This window comes from Linderina pennispora (genome assembly GCF_002104995.1).
Source record: "Linderina pennispora strain ATCC 12442 chromosome Unknown DL89scaffold_11, whole genome shotgun sequence".
Taxonomy (NCBI): Eukaryota; Fungi; Kickxellomycota; class Kickxellomycetes; order Kickxellales; family Kickxellaceae; genus Linderina; species Linderina pennispora.
Window position 1 is genome coordinate 292275 of NW_024468259.1, and position 19069 is coordinate 311343.

Here is a 19069-nt window from a genome sequence, read left to right on the forward strand (position 1 = left end):
CGAAAAGTAGGGTAAATCCACTCTGGAGGAGCCTTGGGTGTTTGGTGTGGGATGGGAGGGGTTTGTGGAGGTGCCGTTTTTGTTGCATTTGGCAATACGAGACCGAAATGGAGAAAGACTCGCGTCTATCCCAGAAAGATCATTGTGGCCGCTCGGTGCCATACAATCGGCAAGGCCGGTCTATGGCAGGCGACAGAGACCAGCTGCTACGCCTCTGAGAAATCGGGACCTGTTAAGGTGGATGTAGGCGTCGGCTCCCCGATCACCCACACCCGCACCCACACATAGCACCAACAGGCTAGAAAAACAAGGCTTTGCACAGGCACGGATTGGGGCGGATGCTTGGCTGTGGGAGATGGATAGCAACAGACACTAAAAACAACATGGAGCAAGATGTCGCATTTGGCAAGTGTTGCGGCAACCATATCGATTGTTGCCGCAGTAGCCAGCAACAGGCTGTGCTTTGGCGATTATGAGAGTCTAGTTCAGCCAGAGTTGGCGCACAGATTGGGCGAGCAAGCACTGCATACATCTGATGGCCCGCTTGTTTGAAATGCTGTGAGCCATGAGAGACAACAAAGGTCGAGCAGGGGAGGGAGACAACTGGGCCAGGATATATCTGGACCGTCACCGGGCCCACAAGGACCGCAGGATCTGCTGCGCATGGCGGCACCCAGATTCGGTAAAAAGGCTGGCATTCTCAGAACAGCCTATTGCCACATGCGTGAGGTTTTTAAAACATTCTGCAAGTTGTGGTGGCAGATGGAAAGGCGCCATGCGCCGCCTGATTTGAAGAAGGTAACAGGCGCTCGGCTGGCGGTGGCGGAATTGCACAGCAAGGATGGAAGCACATCCCAAACAACAGGTATTCAGAGTGCTTAGATGTCAATATTGAAGTGGTTGTAGTTCTATATTACTGCCATTGTCCGTTTAATTGCGCGTGGGGGGAGGTGACAGTACATACAGGGGCGCCGCAAGTGGTGGTAGATGTGAACAAAACACCATGCAAGTGGCGAACAAACAAGAGTCTGGGTAAAATTCTGGCACGGATTTGGGCGCTTACCTTTTTGGAATTGGCGCTGCTGGGCAGTTTGTCTGTCAGAAAAGTCGTACAAGAGAGTGCGTCGCTGTGGCGATGCTTGACCAGAGCGAGAAGACAAATAATAAAGTCAGGCGGCTAAAATCTACACAGACGGAGAAATGATGTTTTGAGCAAGAAAAGAACAAAGGGGAGGAGAATATGAGATTCAATTCACGGCAGAACAATGAGTACATATAGCTAAGAACAGGCCGTTTTCTTTGGTTTCCTCTAAACAAACAAAAGCGAAATCCTTAGGGTGCGGTGGGTGGGGAGAGGAGGTACAAGACTCAGCCCACGCCTTGTGCCCACCCTCCATTCCACTCACCCCGGCTGCTAATCAATGACTTTCAGCAGCTCTGCTAGACGAATATAAGGCGAGCGGATTTTGGGGGGGGGGGAAGAGGCCGGCCCTGGGGTCAGAAAAGCATGTTGACAGACGATGGAATTTTTTCCCACAGCGCTGCCCTAGCAGTCCAAGAAAGACAGCAGGGAGCCACTATGCATCATAAACACTAGCAGCACTCGGCGCTCTGTCCAGTGTGACACCACAGCTGGACATTGTGTACCTAGTTCGGGACAAGACAGGTAGGTGCGGTGCAGAGCACCCAGGGAAAAGAGAATGGGAACGCCGCGCAATTCATGTATTGAAGATGGCCCTCTGCGGGTGTTGTCGCTGCCATCGTCGCCAGGTGTGCTCGGCTGCCTCAAGGAACTGTTCCACGGCAGACAAGGATGGCAAGGAGGCAGGAACCTGAGGAGATGCACCCTCCATAACAGTGCCAAGCACATACCAAAGCAGTGTTTTTGAAGCAAAGCGTGCTTAAAAGCAGCCCTAGGCCGAAGGTTCCGTGTGTTTTTAGCCTGTTCTAGCGATGTCCTCTGGCCGACAACAGGCCAGGAAGCGAGCCAAAGGACAGCAGTGCAAAGCCATGCCTTTGCACCACTGCATAATAGAGGCCAGTGATAGTTGGCAAGGCGCAGGACGGACAAGCGAGCTGAGGTGCATCTGATGAATGAGCAGCATCGATTTCTACTCGCTAGTCAGGAACATGCGCCAGCACAATTCCGAGGAATGATAGGTGGCAGAACCTGCAGCATGGTCTAGCCAAAGAGTAAGCTTTCCGCCAAGAGAATCAGTTGCCAAAACAACCGATGGTGACCCCTCCTCTTGTCGTCGCACACAGACCAAGAATGCACAAGCTGTTCGGAGACACAGACTGATCTAGATGGACAGCGCCAGGGCTCCAATCATGCAAGACCCAGCCGAAAATGGCTGGAACCTAGTGTAACCAAGCGAGCCCACGCAAGAAAAATAACGGCAGGTGGATGATAGGTCCGGCTGCTCAACAGCGTCCGACACCGAAGTCTCGCGATTGGCAAATAAATCGGCGGCATTGTGGCAAGCACCGCCAGTCGCAATAATAGTACCTTGGACGGTACGATGCAGTCAGAGGACATGGCGATGAAAATGAACTGCGCGGCAGGCGCAAGCAGAAATGCCGATGTATGCATTGCAGGAGTAGAGCCGGCGCCAGGCTTGCAAATCGATAGTATGCGCTTCAGTGTCGGACAAGAACACAGCACTGAGGACCCGAAGATCCTTCCGGCATTGAGGCCATGGATGGATGGGTAGGAGGGCCTCTGGCAATTGACGAAGGGGGAGGAATGGCTTAATAAGCTGCTGCTTGGTGTCACTTACCCGGTCAAAGCAACTTGGTTTTTTCCTCGAGCAGCGAATGCGATATCAGAAATAAAAAGGCAGCGAGGACGGCAAATAGGGGCTCTATGAAGGAAATGAGAAAATGGCAATGTGTCAACGATAGTGGACTAGAAGAAAACCGATGTGTAGGGAGGCAGAGAAGGCCAGAGAGTAGATAAACAAATCCAGAGATTGAAAAAAACAAGAGCCACTGCAACCACGCTACTTGCTGTGCATTTGTAATTGAGAGTTTCGAGTACCCGCCAGGCTCACAGGTGTTAATAACGGAACTGCGAGTGAATACAGTTCGACAAACATGGATGAGCCGGTGGTGTGTAATCGCCCCATGTCCAGCGCCCCCTTCGTCCCCAGCCTCGTAGTGGACCCCAACCAGGCAAGGCCAAACGAGGTCGTGAGACCAGCATGTACACAAGTTTACTCATAGCTGTGCGGCCAAGCCAGTGGCCCGCGCTTGACGGGCCTTTTTCGACAGTGCTTTCTTTGTTCTTTGGCAAAATCGTGCACGGGGTTACAAGCAGGAAGAGTGGCAGTATAATGAAGCAGGGGCTACCGCTAGTTCAACTGAGCCAGGCCTAACAGCAGCGCAGCGCAGCCCACCCACCGACCACCCCGTTGACCCATCAGCCTTGCCAGCTGCCGACTGATTCAGTCCAGGCTTTGATAGGCCAGATCTCTGTACTGCCAGAACTTCCGGACCGCTAAGCTAGAGAATCAATGGTATACATATAGAGTTCCATGGATTCGACAGGCTAATCTGCCAGCTGACTAGCGATGTATGGAGGTACGAATGGATAAAGACCGAGTGGTGTCCCATAGAATGTGTATATGGCTGGCAATGGCCTCTCGTATTGAGAGAGACGCCAATAACCAGGGCAACCTCCATAAATAAAGAGCAGCAATGCGGATATCACTTACAGTCTCGGTAGAGGCTTGCTTATGCGGCGGCAGTTGGTTCAAGAGCAAAAGGAAAAAAAGGGAACTCTCGAGCAGGGAGCGAAATGAGGGATAGAAATTTTAAAATGGCAGGATTGGGATGCGGGCAAATGAGTGGGCTGGGCCGTGCTTGCTACCCAGTCCTATATAAAACAACCGTAGAACGCACCGACTGACTCGGACGTAGGGTAGGGTAGCTGCGATAAGAGAAAGGAGGGTGAAGATTGGTTTGGCGAGGGGCCATATGGCAAAAAAGACTGGCAGCTGCATCATTGCCACAAATCCATGATGAACCGAGCGCCAACACTGCATCGCCAGCCTGCCATCCAGGACAGCAGAATCCTTTCTGTCAGAAGGAAGAGCAAATCGACATGGAGTTCCGCGTGTTCCCAATCTGTATTACATACCCCCCCCTGGTTGCTACCACCCCCCGCACCCTTTTGATGCATACCAGCCTGGTGCCAGCTTCCATGCCGCTCAAGCGATGGCTGATTCTAATCCTGTAGACAGTGGAATGTACTCTTTTCAGCGACGCCAATGCACGCCTGAGGACCAGAGAACACCCTTCTATAGATACCAGAGCCAGTTCCATGGTGATGTTTCAAGTAGATCTCCTTTTCCTAGTAAACCCCCCACCTATGACAACAACCTCCAATGTCCGTCCAGCTCGTTGCGGCCATTGCGCACTTTCAGTCAACAGTCATGGAATGACAAAGGTATATCTGAACCACTATGGACTGATCTCTTTGTCAGTGTTGTTGGCCAGGCTAACGATCTGCCTTGGTATGAGGTGCTCTGTGTTGGTCGGCCACAGGTAATGCGCTTCAGGATGCACATTGTGGCATTGACTGAATAGCGACCTTTATATACGAGTAGATGGCCGTTCCTCCAATGACTATTATAGCAAACAAACGCCTGTTACAAAACTGCATATATCAGAGGTCATTTAAACGCAAGACCAATTTGAACGGCGTGGCTGTCTCAGTTGCTTTGCAAAGCGAAAAAGCACGGTAGCAGATCCTCTAGGAATTTTACTTTGACAGAGGGACCGGCGCTAGTAGCTGGCCGGCCCCACCTGCGCCAATACTCCCAGATAAGCCCGCTGTCAAGGGGTGCATGTGATTGTGCCCAGCTCCCTCTCTTGCTGGCAGATCCTCTGTGCAAGACCCATTCATGGTTATAAAGGGCGTGCATCCATGTTCCAAAACCACAAAACAGGGGCTTGGGTGGAGACAAGTACATAGCGCTGAGCGTGTGAACTGGAGGGCGCGGACCATACAAACCGCTTTGCTGCAGGTCTCAAACAAATTCGAAGATGCAACAAGGCAGTTTTGCACTCTTGGGCGCCCTCCTTTACTAAATGGAGTGCTGTGGATCCACCCAGGGCAAGTGAGGGACGTACCACTCAATGCAAGAACGGAACATATAAGCGGTGGATAGAGCGCTGCTGGTTGGCTGGCGCTTTGTGAGTGGGCAGTTCATAGCCGTAGATTTCGTGCTTATGACTCGCGTTGGCACTGGGGAACAAATGGGTTTCAAGCATGTTGTGGTTCAAATTTAGTATACGCCCAAGCATCGCCCTCTTTGCAGGACTTCCCATCATCACACGACGATGCAAATCCTTAGTCGCGCTTGTATGCGCACTGTATCCCACACACCAACGATTCGGTCGCTAACCCCTGCCGACACCACCAGCTGGCTAGAGCCTTCCACTGGCAGCTTCAAACACAAACAGCACACTTGTAAACTGTCTGTTCCCAGAAACCATGTGCGCCATAGATGACAGGAAGATGACATGTTGTCGCATCCCTTGCATCCAAATAAAAACAGAGACACATCGGTCGGCTCGATACGTGCTGCTATAGACCGTTAAACTCCAGTTCGGAAACGAAATGCACCAAAAAGCCTGCAGCTTAGCAGGATGTACTGCCGTTTGCTCCTACAAGTGTATACTCCAGAGGCAATCCGCCAAAGCTGCAGAAGGACGCATATGCACATTCACATTGCTGCCGCTGTAGGCAGTATGCGTAGGTATCAGCCGCCCCACCTGACCTGTCTTGTGGCGGCAGTACTGGAGGGGCATCGCTACAAAATTCTCAACAGTCCCTGTTCCCACTGTGGCCAGTGCTGTAAAACTGCATGCTGCGTTGGCTGCTCCTCTGGCTGCATGCATGGCAGCAACCACCATTGGCCATCGTCCAGTAAGCAATACTTTGGGCACTGCCAAACGATTACCACAGCACTTAGGTCAGAGCCATGCACGAATATATTAACGATCACCAAAAGCTGATGCATTCTTCGCAGAAGCCAAACGAGGCGTCCGCTCGCGCCTCTCAGGTCATGCGTGGCGGAAGGGAATGCCAGCATGCGGCATAATGGCAACTCCCGGCCAATCGGCGTGGCTAGTTTCGAGGTGATTGCATATCACACACATCCTATCAATATACTAGAATTGCTCTGCTCGCAATGCGAGCTCGGCTGCTAGTCAGCATGGGTTGACACATCGATAAGAGCATCACGGTGAACCGGTCATTTGAACGTGTTGGATGGTTGTTGGTACAGTGGCGATCATGGACATCCCCCACCTTGGTGGCCTGCTCAGCGTAGGCGCTTCAGCGCTGGCGAGCTGCTGCTGGAAGCAGAATCGCCTGCTGCTGCACGCCTCTTGCGCGGGTTCTTTGTTGCCGGAGTGGTGCCAGAAGTACTGGCAGCAATGGCCGTAGAACGACGGAACCGTTCAGGAATACTGCCTGAATCACAGAGTGACTGGAAAATGAGTCTGAAGTTTAGAACTGCTGCGAGATCGCGGTTCAAGAGCCGAGACGAATAGGCTCGCCTGTATTGTGCCATGGTCTGCTTCATCTGATGGCATCTTCGCTGCTTCGCGTGCAGCCTTCTTGGCCAATTCCTCGCCCTTTTCTGCTGCTTTCCTTGCCTCTGTTGCTGCCCTCTTTACTGCATTGATCTTGGTAACCTGCTCGCGTGTTTTCGAAATAAACACCTGCTTGATTATTTGCTTGTCTAAGCGCACATGGCCTGGGATCCATGATGTCCGCAGAGGCAAGCATTGGGGGGGAGACTTGCCAAGCTGCTCATTCTCGATAAGCTGGCATAGGCGAATATATGCACGCAGATGCTTAAGTGGATTTACCTTGGCATTATAGTATCGGCTGTCTTTGGCGAATCTGTATTTGGTATCATAGGCATTAAGGACTGGTGCCAGCTTGTTGTAGATTGTAAGCATCGGTGGGGTGAGCACACTGAGATCAGGGCGCCTAGAGGTAGCTGCCTGGCGGAGCTTCTGTGCAGGTATATAAACATACACTTGACATGCATTATTGAACTCAGCCTTAGACACATTGCCCATTGTACTGTGCAGTGTGTTTTTGCGGCTGCGAATATCAATCAATTTGGCCAGAATCCACTGTAGGCAAGTGCCATAGTGCAACACAATGTTATTCTTGTATGCTGTCATCAGCTTGGTGTCCACGTGTGTTGCTACTTGATTCATTTCGCATACAACATGTAGCTCGATATCGCCATTATGTAATAGATAATCATAAATATGATATCTAACTACATCACAGAAATCTGCGCTCGACAGTTCTGACCTGTCCTTCCGGTTGACGAAATCCTCGGCAGATATGACAGTCTTCGCCTTCAGGTTGCGATAAATGAATAAATAAATAAAACGAAAGAATCCCTTTTTCACAAATATTGAAGGGTCAAAGGTATCATCGTCAGCTAGTTGATGGAGTAATATCCATCGTGCAAGCATATATGCATGCTCTTTGATGATATTGACGCTGTATACAAATTGCTCTGGGCAGGGCAACATAGAATCACGGAAGCCAATACCACCAAGCGATGTCTTTATAACAGTAGTGCTGGGGGTAATATTCATTTGAGAAATTCAATAGGCAAGTAAGAAGAGAAATGATGCTGTTCAGTTTTGCTTTATTGCGTATGCATAGCATTAAGAAGTTTTCATTAAAAATGATCTGGCTTGCATGGTTCTTGGGGCCCTTAGCACTGATACAGTCTCTTGAATCAGTCTATACAGACTGGGTCCATTGTGGCCCAAATACTACTGCTTACGCATGCTCATAAGACAAATTAATTTATAAAATAAAATCACAAATATTGCATAACTACCAGAAGAGCTATATGGCCTTATTCAATAGGTGCTCATAAATAAACATCCTAAGAGTGTTGCGCAGCCGGTGATGACCACCATGATGATGCCATGGAAGTTATCGAGTCGACCGACAATGAGAGCAGCTCTTGTGCTGAACCAATGGAGATATCTAGTGGAGACCTGTGACCGCTACAATACCAGCCTGTCACCCTGGCTTTACCGATGAGGTCAGATACCGCACAAGATCAAAAGGAGTTTACAGAGCAAGTCACCCAAACTCGCTTTGAGGTTTAAAAGGGATATTTTTAATTAAAAAGGTTCTAGCAGACAGTCGGACACTTTTGGGCTATAAAATCTTATATATAGGTAAAGATATCCGTTCTTGGTCTCTGTATCCAGGCTAACATGGTCAATCGAAAGGAAGCAGCAGCAGGTCTTCTGTGGCATCTGGCGGCGAGGCCATCAATCTACACAAATCTCGCTTCGTGCCCGGTACACGCAGACAACGAAGAGAGAGCAGCTACAGGCAGATCTGCAATTCCATTGAGAGGCTTGGTGCAGAGGGAGCTAGTGTAGGAGGCACTCTTCTCCCGTTTATTTTGTCACCTCATAGCAAAGGCGAGTGATTTTCCGGAAGAGAGGTTGCGGCTGAAACCTGGCTCCCTCAGTGTAGATCGACGGCGATGTACTAGGTGGCACATATAATGGCATGACAGAGCGCCAGACACGGGATGTGGCTCGCCGATTGGATCGACGCAAGACAGGTAGCATCTACATGTTGCGAAATGCTAGTCGCTGCTTGTATTCGCTCCGGCTCCCCTCTTGCCTCGTGGCATGCATCATCAGCTGCTCTGGTCGGAGCTGGTGGGAATTGTGAGGGAGGTGCCAGAAATTGGTGGCCGAGTATAGTGTGTCCGAGTGGCAAAATCTGCTCTACGGTTTTTTCTATTCGTCACAGCGCCCTGGTGTAGACAACCGAATATGCACAGACATCGATAAACAAGTGGCAGGGGTACCCACTGCAGCAGCACGAGCCCGCCTATTGCCTTGCTTTATCTTGCCAACAGGACCATTTGGCGGAGGATGCTGAGGGTAATGCTGCTCTTGGCGGCCTGGGTGCTTAGATATGGTTCGGGAGGTAGATTGTGACCTAGCATAATGATCCGTAGCGCTATGGGGACATAAGCGACTTTGGATGGTAATCTAGGTGCGTGGTAAACAACTTTCTATAAGAGGCATGATAGAGATAGCAGAAGTGAGTTGGACCTAGGTCCGAGAGCTCGTACTACCTACAATAAAGCCTCTACGTACAATGATAGTGTTTCCAAATCCTCGCCGCGATTCTGCTGCACCGAGGGATGCGGTTGGGGCACCTTGTCCAGTTAGGGGTGCATCAGCCCTTTTCTCTTTTCATCGGTTCTGCTGCTGTTTGGTGGAGGTATCTGGCCGCAATCGATGCTGCACGATAAATGTGCACATATGACTGGAGCACAGGCAGCAGACGCCCGGGCAATGCTGTCGTGTGAGTGCATGGCCGTGCCGCAAAAGCAGCAAGTGTGGTGATAGCATGTGCACCTAGATACAGGTATGTTGCTAGATGCGAAAATTACATTGTTGTTAACCGATAAGACAGCTGGTTTATGTTGGTGCGCATATGGCACGGGTATAGACACGAGGGGTGCCAGTAGCTTCTCACCCCTCCTTCCAGGTGTGGCTGCACTCGGAGTTGCAGCACTTGAAGAAGATGGTTGCTGGCTCATCGAGGGACCGGAGCTGGATCTGCATAAAGTAGGCTCGTTGGTGCTGACACTTGGGACACGGCGTCTCGATCGAATCGACGTTCTTCCACGCCTCCTCGCCGCCCAGCACATCGTCCACCTCCTTGCGCTTGAGGATTGTGCGCGAGATCATCTGCCGCCGGATCGGGAACTGGTACGGACACGTCTGGCACACCAGACACGTCTCGCCGTTCTCGCCGACGCCGTTCTCCACCAGGAGCAGGTTCGAGCACGACGGGCAAAAGTGCATTGCTGACTGAGGCTGTGAATCGGGGGGGGGGGACGAAAAGCAAAAGAGAGCAAGGTGGGCGAAAAGTGTGGCTCCAAGAGCACGAGAAAAGGTCGGGCTTTGGCGGCATAGCCAATCACGGCTGTGTCTGGGGGAGGGAAAGCGCCAGCTGCGGTCAGCTGCTGCCTAAGGCCAGCCGTGATCCACGGCGCCTGGTGAAACGCCCTTTATTTCCCAACCCCCGATTTTCGAATCCATCCAAAAATGAGGTACGTCGACGGATACGCCGCGGAAATAGTGCGCCGGAGCTGCTGGAGTCGCTGACGGATTTTCTTTGTGGGTGACGGACCGAGGCAGGGGCATGCGCGCAGAGGGCAGAGGCGGCAGACATTGGGCCGGAATCGGCATTGGCCTGTGTGCACCCTCAGCCTCGGCACCTTCAGCCTCAGCACCTTCCCACTCAGCAGCAACCAGCACACGCACATTCGCACATATTCCCATGCATGTACGCGTCTATGCACGCCTGTGCACCAAAGAGTCCTTTCACACAGCCTAATTCACCCCACTCTACAACCACTGCTTCACCACACCCTGTAGCGGAAGCAAGATTCAGGTTGCTGCTGTGCGCGAGGAGGTCCGTGCCCTCCTTGCTGCGTCTGCCGAGAGCAAGCGCAAGTTTGTCGAGACTGTCGAGCTCCAGATCGGTCTGAAGAACTACGACCCGCAGCGCGACAAGCGTTTCTCGGGCACCATCAAGCTGCCCCACATCCCGCGCCCCAAGATGACCGTGTGCATCCTTGGTGACGCCCACGATGTCGACAAGGCCAAGGCCATCGACATGCCGTTCCGCTCGGTCGAGGACCTCAAGAAGATGAACAAGAACAAGAAGCTCATCAAGAAGATGGCTGCTTCGTACGATGCGTTCATTGCCTCGGAGGCCCTCATCAAGCAGATCCCGCGTCTGCTGGGTCCTGGTCTGCACAAGGCCGGTAAGTTCCCCACCCCCGTGTCGCACACCGACGACCTCACTGCCCGTGCCGACGAGATCCGTGCCACCATCAAGTTCCAGCTCAAGAAGGTTCTGTGCCTGGCCGTTGCCATCGGTAACGTCAGCATGGAGGAGGACGAGGTTCTCGGCAACATCATGCTTGCTGTCAACTTCCTGGTGTCGCTGCTCAAGAAGCGCTGGCAGAACGTCAAGTCGCTGTACATCAAGAGCACCATGGGCAAGCCCCACCGCCTGTACTAAGCAGCGCATTTCTCTCTGTCCCCCAGCAGCCGTGTCCATCTAGTGGTTGTTTGACGCAGTGGTTCTGAGGGCAGGGCCGGCTATATTCTGGCGACTTCCGCTCAACTCTTTCACCTGTACCAAGTTCACATTGGGAATATTGTACAGTTACCAAAGCGCGGTTCCTAGTTTCCTCGTCCTTCTTTCGTGTGGCAGCTGTCCTGTTAGCAGGAGGGCTTGCCACCGGGCGTGGAGCTGGATACCTGTTATCCACCTAGGGCGTGTCTCTTGGGAGCTTTGTAGCTGGTCTCTTTTCTCTGAGTTGCTGCTCAAATAAACACGCTGTTGGACATAACCACCATGTCGACCACGACTGCAATTTGTCAATTCTATCACCCCCCACCACTGCTGAAGTCGGTGCATATATGATGATAGTTGCTGCTGCTGCTGCTGCTGTACCATTTCTAGAAATGCCTTGATAAGCTCTCCATCAGCTGCACGTGGCATTTGACATGTTTGTTTACAAAACTGTTGGTTTTTTTGTCTATTCGTCCCTCCCTCCCTCCCTCGCCTCCCTCAGTAGGCCTATGTTTAATGACATATACCCCCTTTGGTTCAAACAACACATTTCTGTCTGGGCTGTGACAATGCCTTGCTCAACAGAATGCTGCAGTATATAGCCTGCCGCATTGATCCCTCGTCCTTTACTTTGCTTAAAACCATCAGCACCTGGGCACCTTCATGCCACCCATCCTGCCACGGCACATTCCCTTACTCCTTCGCCTCTTTGTAAGACATTTCCCTCTCTCCAATACCCTTTAACACGAATAAACCATGAAGGACTACGCTGGCTTATTCGACGCCATGGTAGCAAACATCACCGCCCCACCTCTATCACTTGATGAATTCCGCCTGTTCGTCTCTCGCGATTCGCAAGCAAAAAATGCGCTTGCATTCTGTGAGTGGTACCAGCGCTATCGCACTGTATATTTCGACCGCAGCGGCGTGCAATCACTACACAAGACAGCAACTACTGCAGCTAGCTCACGTCCTGGAATACCCGAGCAGTTTGCGCTGTCGAATTCCAACTTGTCGTCGCTGAGATCAGCCCGTTTGCCTGTTGACCGTATCTCGATGCGGTCAATCTCGGTACCAAATTTGCGATCCCGTGGCTTGAATGCCGCAGCAGCCTCTGGCGGAAACATTTACACGCTCAAGGCTCACAGCTTTACAGATCTTCATCAGGGTGCTGCTAGCCACGGCCGCAGCACGATCAGCTCTGGAACCACGGACACACAGAGCTCATCCAGCCTACATGCAGCTTCCTTCGGCCCACACCAGGCCAAGGAGCAGGGAGCCGACACTGACCAGGAGAGCGCTTCTGAGGCTACGCCAGTTGCCCACGCTGAAACACCCGCAAAGGCATTGCTCAGTCGCCGGCGACACTCACTACCCGCTACGCCTTGTGACTATGTGCTCGAGTCTGAATCCAAAGAGCAGGAGGAAAACAGGCAGCAAATACAGTCTCTACTTGTCCTGGAGTGCTGGATGCGATTCCTTGACGACAACGCCGCCGAACAGTTGGTCATCCCAGATGCTGAACTGCGGTTTATCAAGGAGCGCCTGCCGCTCAGCATCACCCATCTAACGCGGCCACTGCTCTGCCCAGGCGACATGATTTCAGCCCGGTCGTCAGCCTCAGGCGCCAAAATTAATTCAGCAGCGGCGACAGTTGCACAGTCGCGTACTGGTGACGACGACTCTATTGAAATCGGGAGCCACGAGCCGCATAATCCTCGTCGCATGGTGACTCTTGGCCTGGTTACCCAGCGCTCGCTTCAGTTTCAGCAGCCCGATTATATTCTCAAGCGCAACTTCGTCTCTCAAGTCCAGCTGCGTCGGGTTAATCTGGACCAGGTTCAGTCCCCGCTGTCGCTTAAATTCGGAGTCAAATATTCCGACTCTGAATCTGACGATTATGCTGAGGTGCATGTAGCTGCGCTAAATGGCTCAACCACTGCAAAGGATTTTATTGCTGGCATTCGCCGCATCTCTACCATGCCCACCATGAGATTGGGAAAGATGATGTCCCAGCTGGCACTCAACCCTGACGCTGATTCGATATCGCCTACTGAGGCGACGGCAATGCGCACTCAACGCCTCATCTCTGTTGGCGAGCTCCGAAAACACCACCCTTCGTTGCGTCCTCGCCCGCCTTTCGTGTCTGTTATCTCCGGAGGCAAGAACGTCGATATTCTAGGATACAAACCGGTTCCACAGTCTATTTCCGAGCTGCTTGAGCCAAACGCTGTTCCTCCAGCTCTCTTTGACACCATTGCAAAGCTAGCAACGGCCCACCTTGTTGCCAACCACTTTCCAGACTTTTGCTGGCAGGCGTCGCAGAACATTTCGCGTAAGGAGGGTATCATCGGTTTAGCCGCTGCGTTTATGTCGCTTTTCGTAGGCCTCGCCGTAGCCACTGCCATGACGCTGGGCCATGTGCACACCGCTTGGCGAGCATTTGCCCTCCCGTTCCTGTTTGCTGCCTGCTCGATTGGCGTGGTTGCATGGCGACGTGTCAGCATCTGTCTGTGGTTTATGCGCAGGCGGTCGACGAGAATTGTCAAATCACACATGCTAACCCGTACTCGCGATCCCGAGATGGCTGTGCAAACCGATCCCAGCCAACAGGGGCTCGATCTCAAACGTGTGCGTATCATCACAGGGACATTCGTCGACCCGTACCAGGCCTGCATCTCTGGCACTGTCCTTACCGGCTGGCAGTACATATCTGGATCCTGCGGTAATATAGTTGCAATTCCTGCCGCTGTCTCAAGTCCTTCACTGTGGTCGTACCAGACCACACTGATGCCGGTCAACAGCTTCGTGAGTAGACTGGTAACACTAATGCTGCGCTCACGGTGCATGGGCAGCTCATGGACGATTGACCTAGACCAGCACTACTACGAGGTAATTGAGCCCGAGGTGCTACATGACCAGTCCCGCACTGTTCTTATCGAGCTTGCTATCATACTGGTGCTCTTCACGATAATCGCTGCGATTGTGTTTGTATGGTGATGTAATTTCATATGGGGGATGGCAATATACAACTACATGTTCGCTGCCCTTTACAATGATTTAAGCGCGTAATACTTCGTCATACAGCCGACGCTGGTGCGCCCGAACTTAAGAGCCACCTGGTCCCACTTGATGCTCGCATCGGTTGTGTAGATTTCCTGAATATGTTCAAGAAGATTGCTCTCCTCACTCGCCTCCCATGGGCGAATGTTCTGCCTGTTCATAAATATCTTGGCTGACGAGCGCTCGCGGCTGCTTGGCTCACGCAGCACCGGCCGGACCGTTGGCCCATCTGTAAGCACATCGTCTAGGCTGTCGAACATGTCGTCGGCACTGGCGCTGCTTGATAGATCAAGCATTTCTCGTGTGCCGTGCGTTGGCATGGTGCGCTTTGAGGCAGCTCGGGGTATTTTGCGGCTTCGCAGCAAGCTGAGAAACTCTGATGTGTTGTGTTTGTTGGCTGTGGGCCAAACTCTGCCATTTGTACCGCCTTGGACATAGGTCGCAGGCGTGTCTTTCTGCTGAGAAGAGTGCATCGTCACTTTGGTGGCCATGCTGTCCGCACCCTTGCACCCCGTGTCCCTGCGCAGCCGCCGCTTACCAGACTTTGGTGATAAGCATGTCGAGTCGGACATGTACCCAGAGAATATTTCGTCTGATGGGCCGTCTGCTGCTTCGGAGTAGATTTCAATTTCAGGCAGGCTCATTGTGCGCTGGAGCGGGGCAAATTCTGGAATCGATGTTTTTGTGCGGTGGAGTAGTGTCAGCCGTCTGCCGCTTGTCTGTGAAGGGATGCTCTCTGGCTGACTACTGAGGTGTCGTAGGTTTAGTTTCCACATTTGCCGCTAGTTAACTGGCTGAATTCGAAGAGATAACAACTATAGCGCAAATTGAAGGAAGGAGAGAGTAAAAAAGGTGCAGCAAGAAAGAAGGCAACTACCAATCACTCAGTGCGCCAACTTTTGTCTGCAGTGGACCACACCGCAGGTGCATACCGCTGAAGCCCATATCCACGCATGGCCAGGCCGTCGTAGCCATGCCATGCTGTGTTAGCTGGCACAGGCAACTGAATCTAGGTTTAGCCCTCTTTTCTCTGAAAATCTCGGAACCCTCAGCCACCTATCGAGCGATGACTGCAAGCCAGACTCACACACGGGAGCTGAGTCTTCGAGCGCATGCTCAGCTCTTCATTAAACATGCCCTGGCTGCGGAATCGCTATCCAATATTGGTCTGAGTCAAGTAGAGCCTGCAGAACCCTGTGCTTCTCGAGGCTACCCCCATCGGCTCCGGATCAGCGACACAAACAACCCAAACATCAGCCATAGCCTAACCTTTGGACGCATACGAGTGTATGGCACCATCGTGGGCAAGTCAGTGGCTGAGATCGATGCGCGCAAATGCACATTTTACTACATTGACGACACAACTGGAATCATCCCATTTATGCTGTGTCCCTGCACGAGAGAGGGCTATGGTGATGATTTGACAGAGAAGAGCGAGATGGAAACGCGGTTGTCACAAGGCCGAACATCCGACGGCGAGCTAACTGGTACCTCTTTAGTTGTGATGGGCCAAATATGCCACTCCTTGTTCCCGTCAACCCAGTCATCGCGAACCAGCTCCAGCTGCTCTGCTGACCAGCCGACGACATGGATTCGGGGCCACATGATCGACATAAAGACAGACCCAATGTCGGATATTGCAGCCATGATGGATACACAACACATGTTTGGCTACTACTTCCCAAGCTATGCCGATTTGCCTCCCTATAATAGCCCGCAGTATGAAGGGCTAGGTGGCAGATTTCCATCTCAGAGCATGCGCTCATTTTTGCAGTCGCAGCTTTCACAAGCACCTTGTGGAGCTCGGACGTTCAGACAGCAGGAGGCTAATTCGGCTGAACGTGGACATGGCAGGCCGACCCTTGTAACCAATGCTGAAACGCAAATGTATCCCCAGGGTGTGGCAAGCAACTCTGAACTGCATTTCTCACCACATCCACCGTCAGCAAAGCGTGTAAGAATCGTCCATTTAGACGATACTGAGCCCTATACCTCAAAATCGTCGCATCCAGCGGATCAGTCCTCGCCCACATGTCATATACGCAAGAAACCTCGTGGTGAAGTGATATCTGAGCGACTGTCGAGTGACTCTCTTGATGCCTTCGATATTGGTGACAACACGCTCTTCGGAAACTTGGATGCCCTGGATACACTGCTGCCTAGCGAGGTGCCAGCGGTGCGGACACTTTTGCAGAATCAAGGCAATTCAGCCACACACAGTGTCTTAGTTGCTAAGCTGGTTGAGATTGGAAGCAATCCCGAAGAAGCTATCGAGGATATGCTTTTGGCAGGAGTGCTGATAAGGCGAGGCGATAAATACTCACTTGTCTGAGTGCAATTTGTAGTACATATTGAAGGAGATGTTGGATTTAAAAGAACGGTAGCTGGAGTAGAACTGATAAACTAACAGCAAATGACGCATGGGTATTCTGAATATTAACATCGCAGATATATTGACAAACTGATGTTGAATCAGCACACTGGCCTCCTGGTTGGTACAAGCATGATGACAAGCCAGTAGGCGAGAACACCAATGTGCCAAATAATCAGCTGAGGAAGAATCGCATGGGTGCCAGTGTGCCACCAGATGTATGGAGAAGTGCCTGTACCCAACGAGTTAACTCCAGTGGGCAAGTGGTTAGATTGCGGTACAGCTTCGAATGTACTGTGGGCACAGGGACGGATGGATGGTGATTGTCGCGTCGGCAAGACACACGGCTCCGGATAGTGTGCCTCTATATCATTGCTCAGCTCTTCTGGTAATTTGGAATAGTGAGAGCCACTGGGCAATGGAGCTGTGTGGCGGCTGCCCACACTATTCAGCAGCGAGGGGGGTACCCTCTGAGCTGTCCACGGCGCAATAATCGCAAGCTCGTTTGCATCAAGTTTGTCTACTTGTGACAGCGTACCCGTCGATGAAATGTTGTGGGAAACAGGCAAGATATCTGTGAAGCTGGAGTCTGTGTTAATGGCGATAGTCGATAATGTGTGGCATTCGTGATGAACTAGCGGTGGGGCTGAAGGACTTGCAACCATGGTACCTGTAGAGCGACTGTGTGCAGGGCGGGGCTGGGGAGCGATCTCCGGGAACCCAGAACAGCCGTTTAATATATTGGCAGCATTTGAATCAACTGAGAGGGTGAACAGCCGGCTATCGGTGTCGGCTGGAGTGTCTGTCACATTATATGTGTCACCAACATGTGTGGCTGTAGACACGGCCACGTTGGTATTCGACAAGAAATCCACCTGATGTATCTCGTCATCGCACAAGTATGGCGTTGGCTTTATGCTCCCAGTACTCGACGCGTGTAGCGCACGATGCCTTGGCAGTTTCTTGCAAAGGGCACGGAACAGTCGGACAAAGCATCGCTCTGGACTAGAAAAGAAGGCGCTGCAGGCAATCCCACCAATCGACCAATACGTGAACGGCAGGAAAATAAGACGAAGTTGGCGGTGGCAGACCGGCATGGTCATGATCAGGACTACACCGACTGTTAATATAGCAAGAAAGGCTGACCACACAGCCATGTTGTAGCTGCAATGCTGTTTTGCGTGTTGGATCCGGCTCCATTTTATGTATTCGGGGATCGTGCTGTTCTGAACAAGGTTGGTTATGTGGTCAACTGCGGGTGTGAGAAGTGATGGTAGAGGTTCTGAGCCAATACAGTTTGCGATATACTGCTGCATGCTGTCTGGGATGTTGATCGCAAGGGCGGCTCCAGGCAGTATAAAGATATCGGCAATGTTAGTTATGCGCGAGCTCATAGCCTCCAAATCATTCGGATCTAGCTGACCTGTCTTCACATCGCTGAGAAGGCTGTGGTAGCACTCCAAGAATGACAAGTTTTCGCTACTGAGCTCGACAAATTCAACATACCAGCGGAACTCATGGAGCGTGTATGGTTTAGGTGCCTCATCATCGAGAATGTCCTTAACCGCGAAGCTGTGATGGTACTGTTGACAGTGGTGACTGCTGCTGTTTCCTATCCTCATGTGCAACGAATGGAGCATACTAGTGGAGCTCGCATATGTCGGTGGTGTAATATGGATGGCAGTATATGATGTCTACCATATCTGTCGGGCAGACAATACAATTTAGCGGGTTCCTGATGATATAACAAGTGAAGAGAAGCAATAAATGACTATGAAGTAGCAAGAGAGGAGAGATTGGTCGTTATATAAATGCTCTGGAATATACGGGATCTCCAGGGTCTGGTAGCAAAATCCAACGTGCTCGATAATGATAGAATGGCTTTTACTTGCAAAGTGCTGAGAATGGGGAGGTCAACTTGAAACCGCTGAATTCCGCAGAGGTGGTGTAAGGAGACTCAGCAAAGCCTTTATAGGAAAGTGGACTTCCATTCTTGTACACCATAGCCATCTACCAAGAAGTGGTGTGTTTTTATTATTATTATAAACATTCCCCACCCCGGCAATGCTCAGCCAACAAAAAAGCTCATCTGCCATACCTGGCCAGAGAGATGAAACTGAACCTTGGAAACCCATTTGAGATGCTCCCCCTACGATCAAATTGTGGCGCTAGGCTAGTACAAAAAATTGCGGAATTCCCCAGTTAAACTGGCTGCTATGCATCGAATGTTTCGAAGAAAAAGCAATAGCCGGCTTTGAGATGACATTGATAGTGTTGTCAGTTAGCTAGGCTGGCGCGCCTTCACAATTGGAGCTCACTGTGTAGTCAGCACGCGCTTTGCTGGTTCCTGCAGTCCATGGCTGGCCACAATGGGTGCTAGGCAATTGGCTTTTTGGATGCGTGTCTCATGACTCTGGTGAAAATTTGCGACTGAAAAGCATAGCTAAATG

At 51.5% G+C, this 19069-nt stretch overlaps 7 protein-coding genes across 7 annotated transcripts; 4 read left to right on the forward strand and 3 right to left on the reverse strand.

Moving 5' to 3' along the window:
- Window positions 1–8479: 8479 nt before the first annotated feature.
- Window positions 8480–9037, forward strand: DL89DRAFT_269056 (uncharacterized protein). Its single transcript, XM_040888137.1, has one exon. It carries the CDS (start codon window positions 8604–8606, stop codon window positions 8841–8843), a length of 240 nt encoding a protein of 79 aa, XP_040741711.1. The 5' UTR covers window positions 8480–8603; the 3' UTR covers window positions 8844–9037.
- A 394-nt stretch (window positions 9038–9431) lies between these two features.
- On the reverse strand, window positions 9432–9915 carry DL89DRAFT_269057 (putative Rpc11-DNA-directed RNA polymerase III subunit C11). The gene has a single exon (XM_040888138.1). The coding sequence runs from the start codon at window positions 9898–9900 to the stop codon at window positions 9565–9567; it is 336 nt and encodes a 111-aa protein (XP_040741712.1). The 5' UTR covers window positions 9901–9915; the 3' UTR covers window positions 9432–9564.
- Window positions 9916–10143: 228 nt separating this feature from the next.
- On the forward strand, window positions 10144–11128 carry DL89DRAFT_259109 (60S ribosomal protein l10a; the record flags this gene model as incomplete). The annotated part of the gene is made up of 2 exons (XM_040885657.1): window positions 10144–10148; window positions 10477–11128. The coding sequence occupies 2 exons, from the start codon at window positions 10144–10146 to the stop codon at window positions 11126–11128; spliced, it is 657 nt and encodes a 218-aa protein (XP_040741713.1).
- An 813-nt stretch (window positions 11129–11941) lies between these two features.
- Window positions 11942–14185, forward strand: DL89DRAFT_259110 (uncharacterized protein; the record flags this gene model as incomplete). Its single annotated transcript, XM_040885658.1, has 1 exon — window positions 11942–14185. The coding sequence occupies one exon, from the start codon at window positions 11942–11944 to the stop codon at window positions 14183–14185; it is 2244 nt and encodes a 747-aa protein (XP_040741714.1).
- DL89DRAFT_269059 (uncharacterized protein) lies at window positions 14163–15100 on the reverse strand. The gene has a single exon (XM_040888139.1). It carries the CDS (start codon window positions 14890–14892, stop codon window positions 14236–14238), a length of 657 nt encoding a protein of 218 aa, XP_040741715.1. The 5' UTR covers window positions 14893–15100; the 3' UTR covers window positions 14163–14235.
- Window positions 15101–15269: 169 nt separating this feature from the next.
- Window positions 15270–16671, forward strand: DL89DRAFT_269060 (uncharacterized protein). The gene has a single exon (XM_040888140.1). It carries the CDS (start codon window positions 15315–15317, stop codon window positions 16578–16580), a length of 1266 nt encoding a protein of 421 aa, XP_040741716.1. The 5' UTR covers window positions 15270–15314; the 3' UTR covers window positions 16581–16671.
- Window positions 16672–16720: 49 nt separating this feature from the next.
- Window positions 16721–18259, reverse strand: DL89DRAFT_259113 (uncharacterized protein; the record flags this gene model as incomplete). Its single annotated transcript, XM_040885659.1, has 1 exon — window positions 16721–18259. The coding sequence occupies one exon, from the start codon at window positions 18257–18259 to the stop codon at window positions 16721–16723; it is 1539 nt and encodes a 512-aa protein (XP_040741717.1).
- Window positions 18260–19069: the final 810 nt, after the last annotated feature.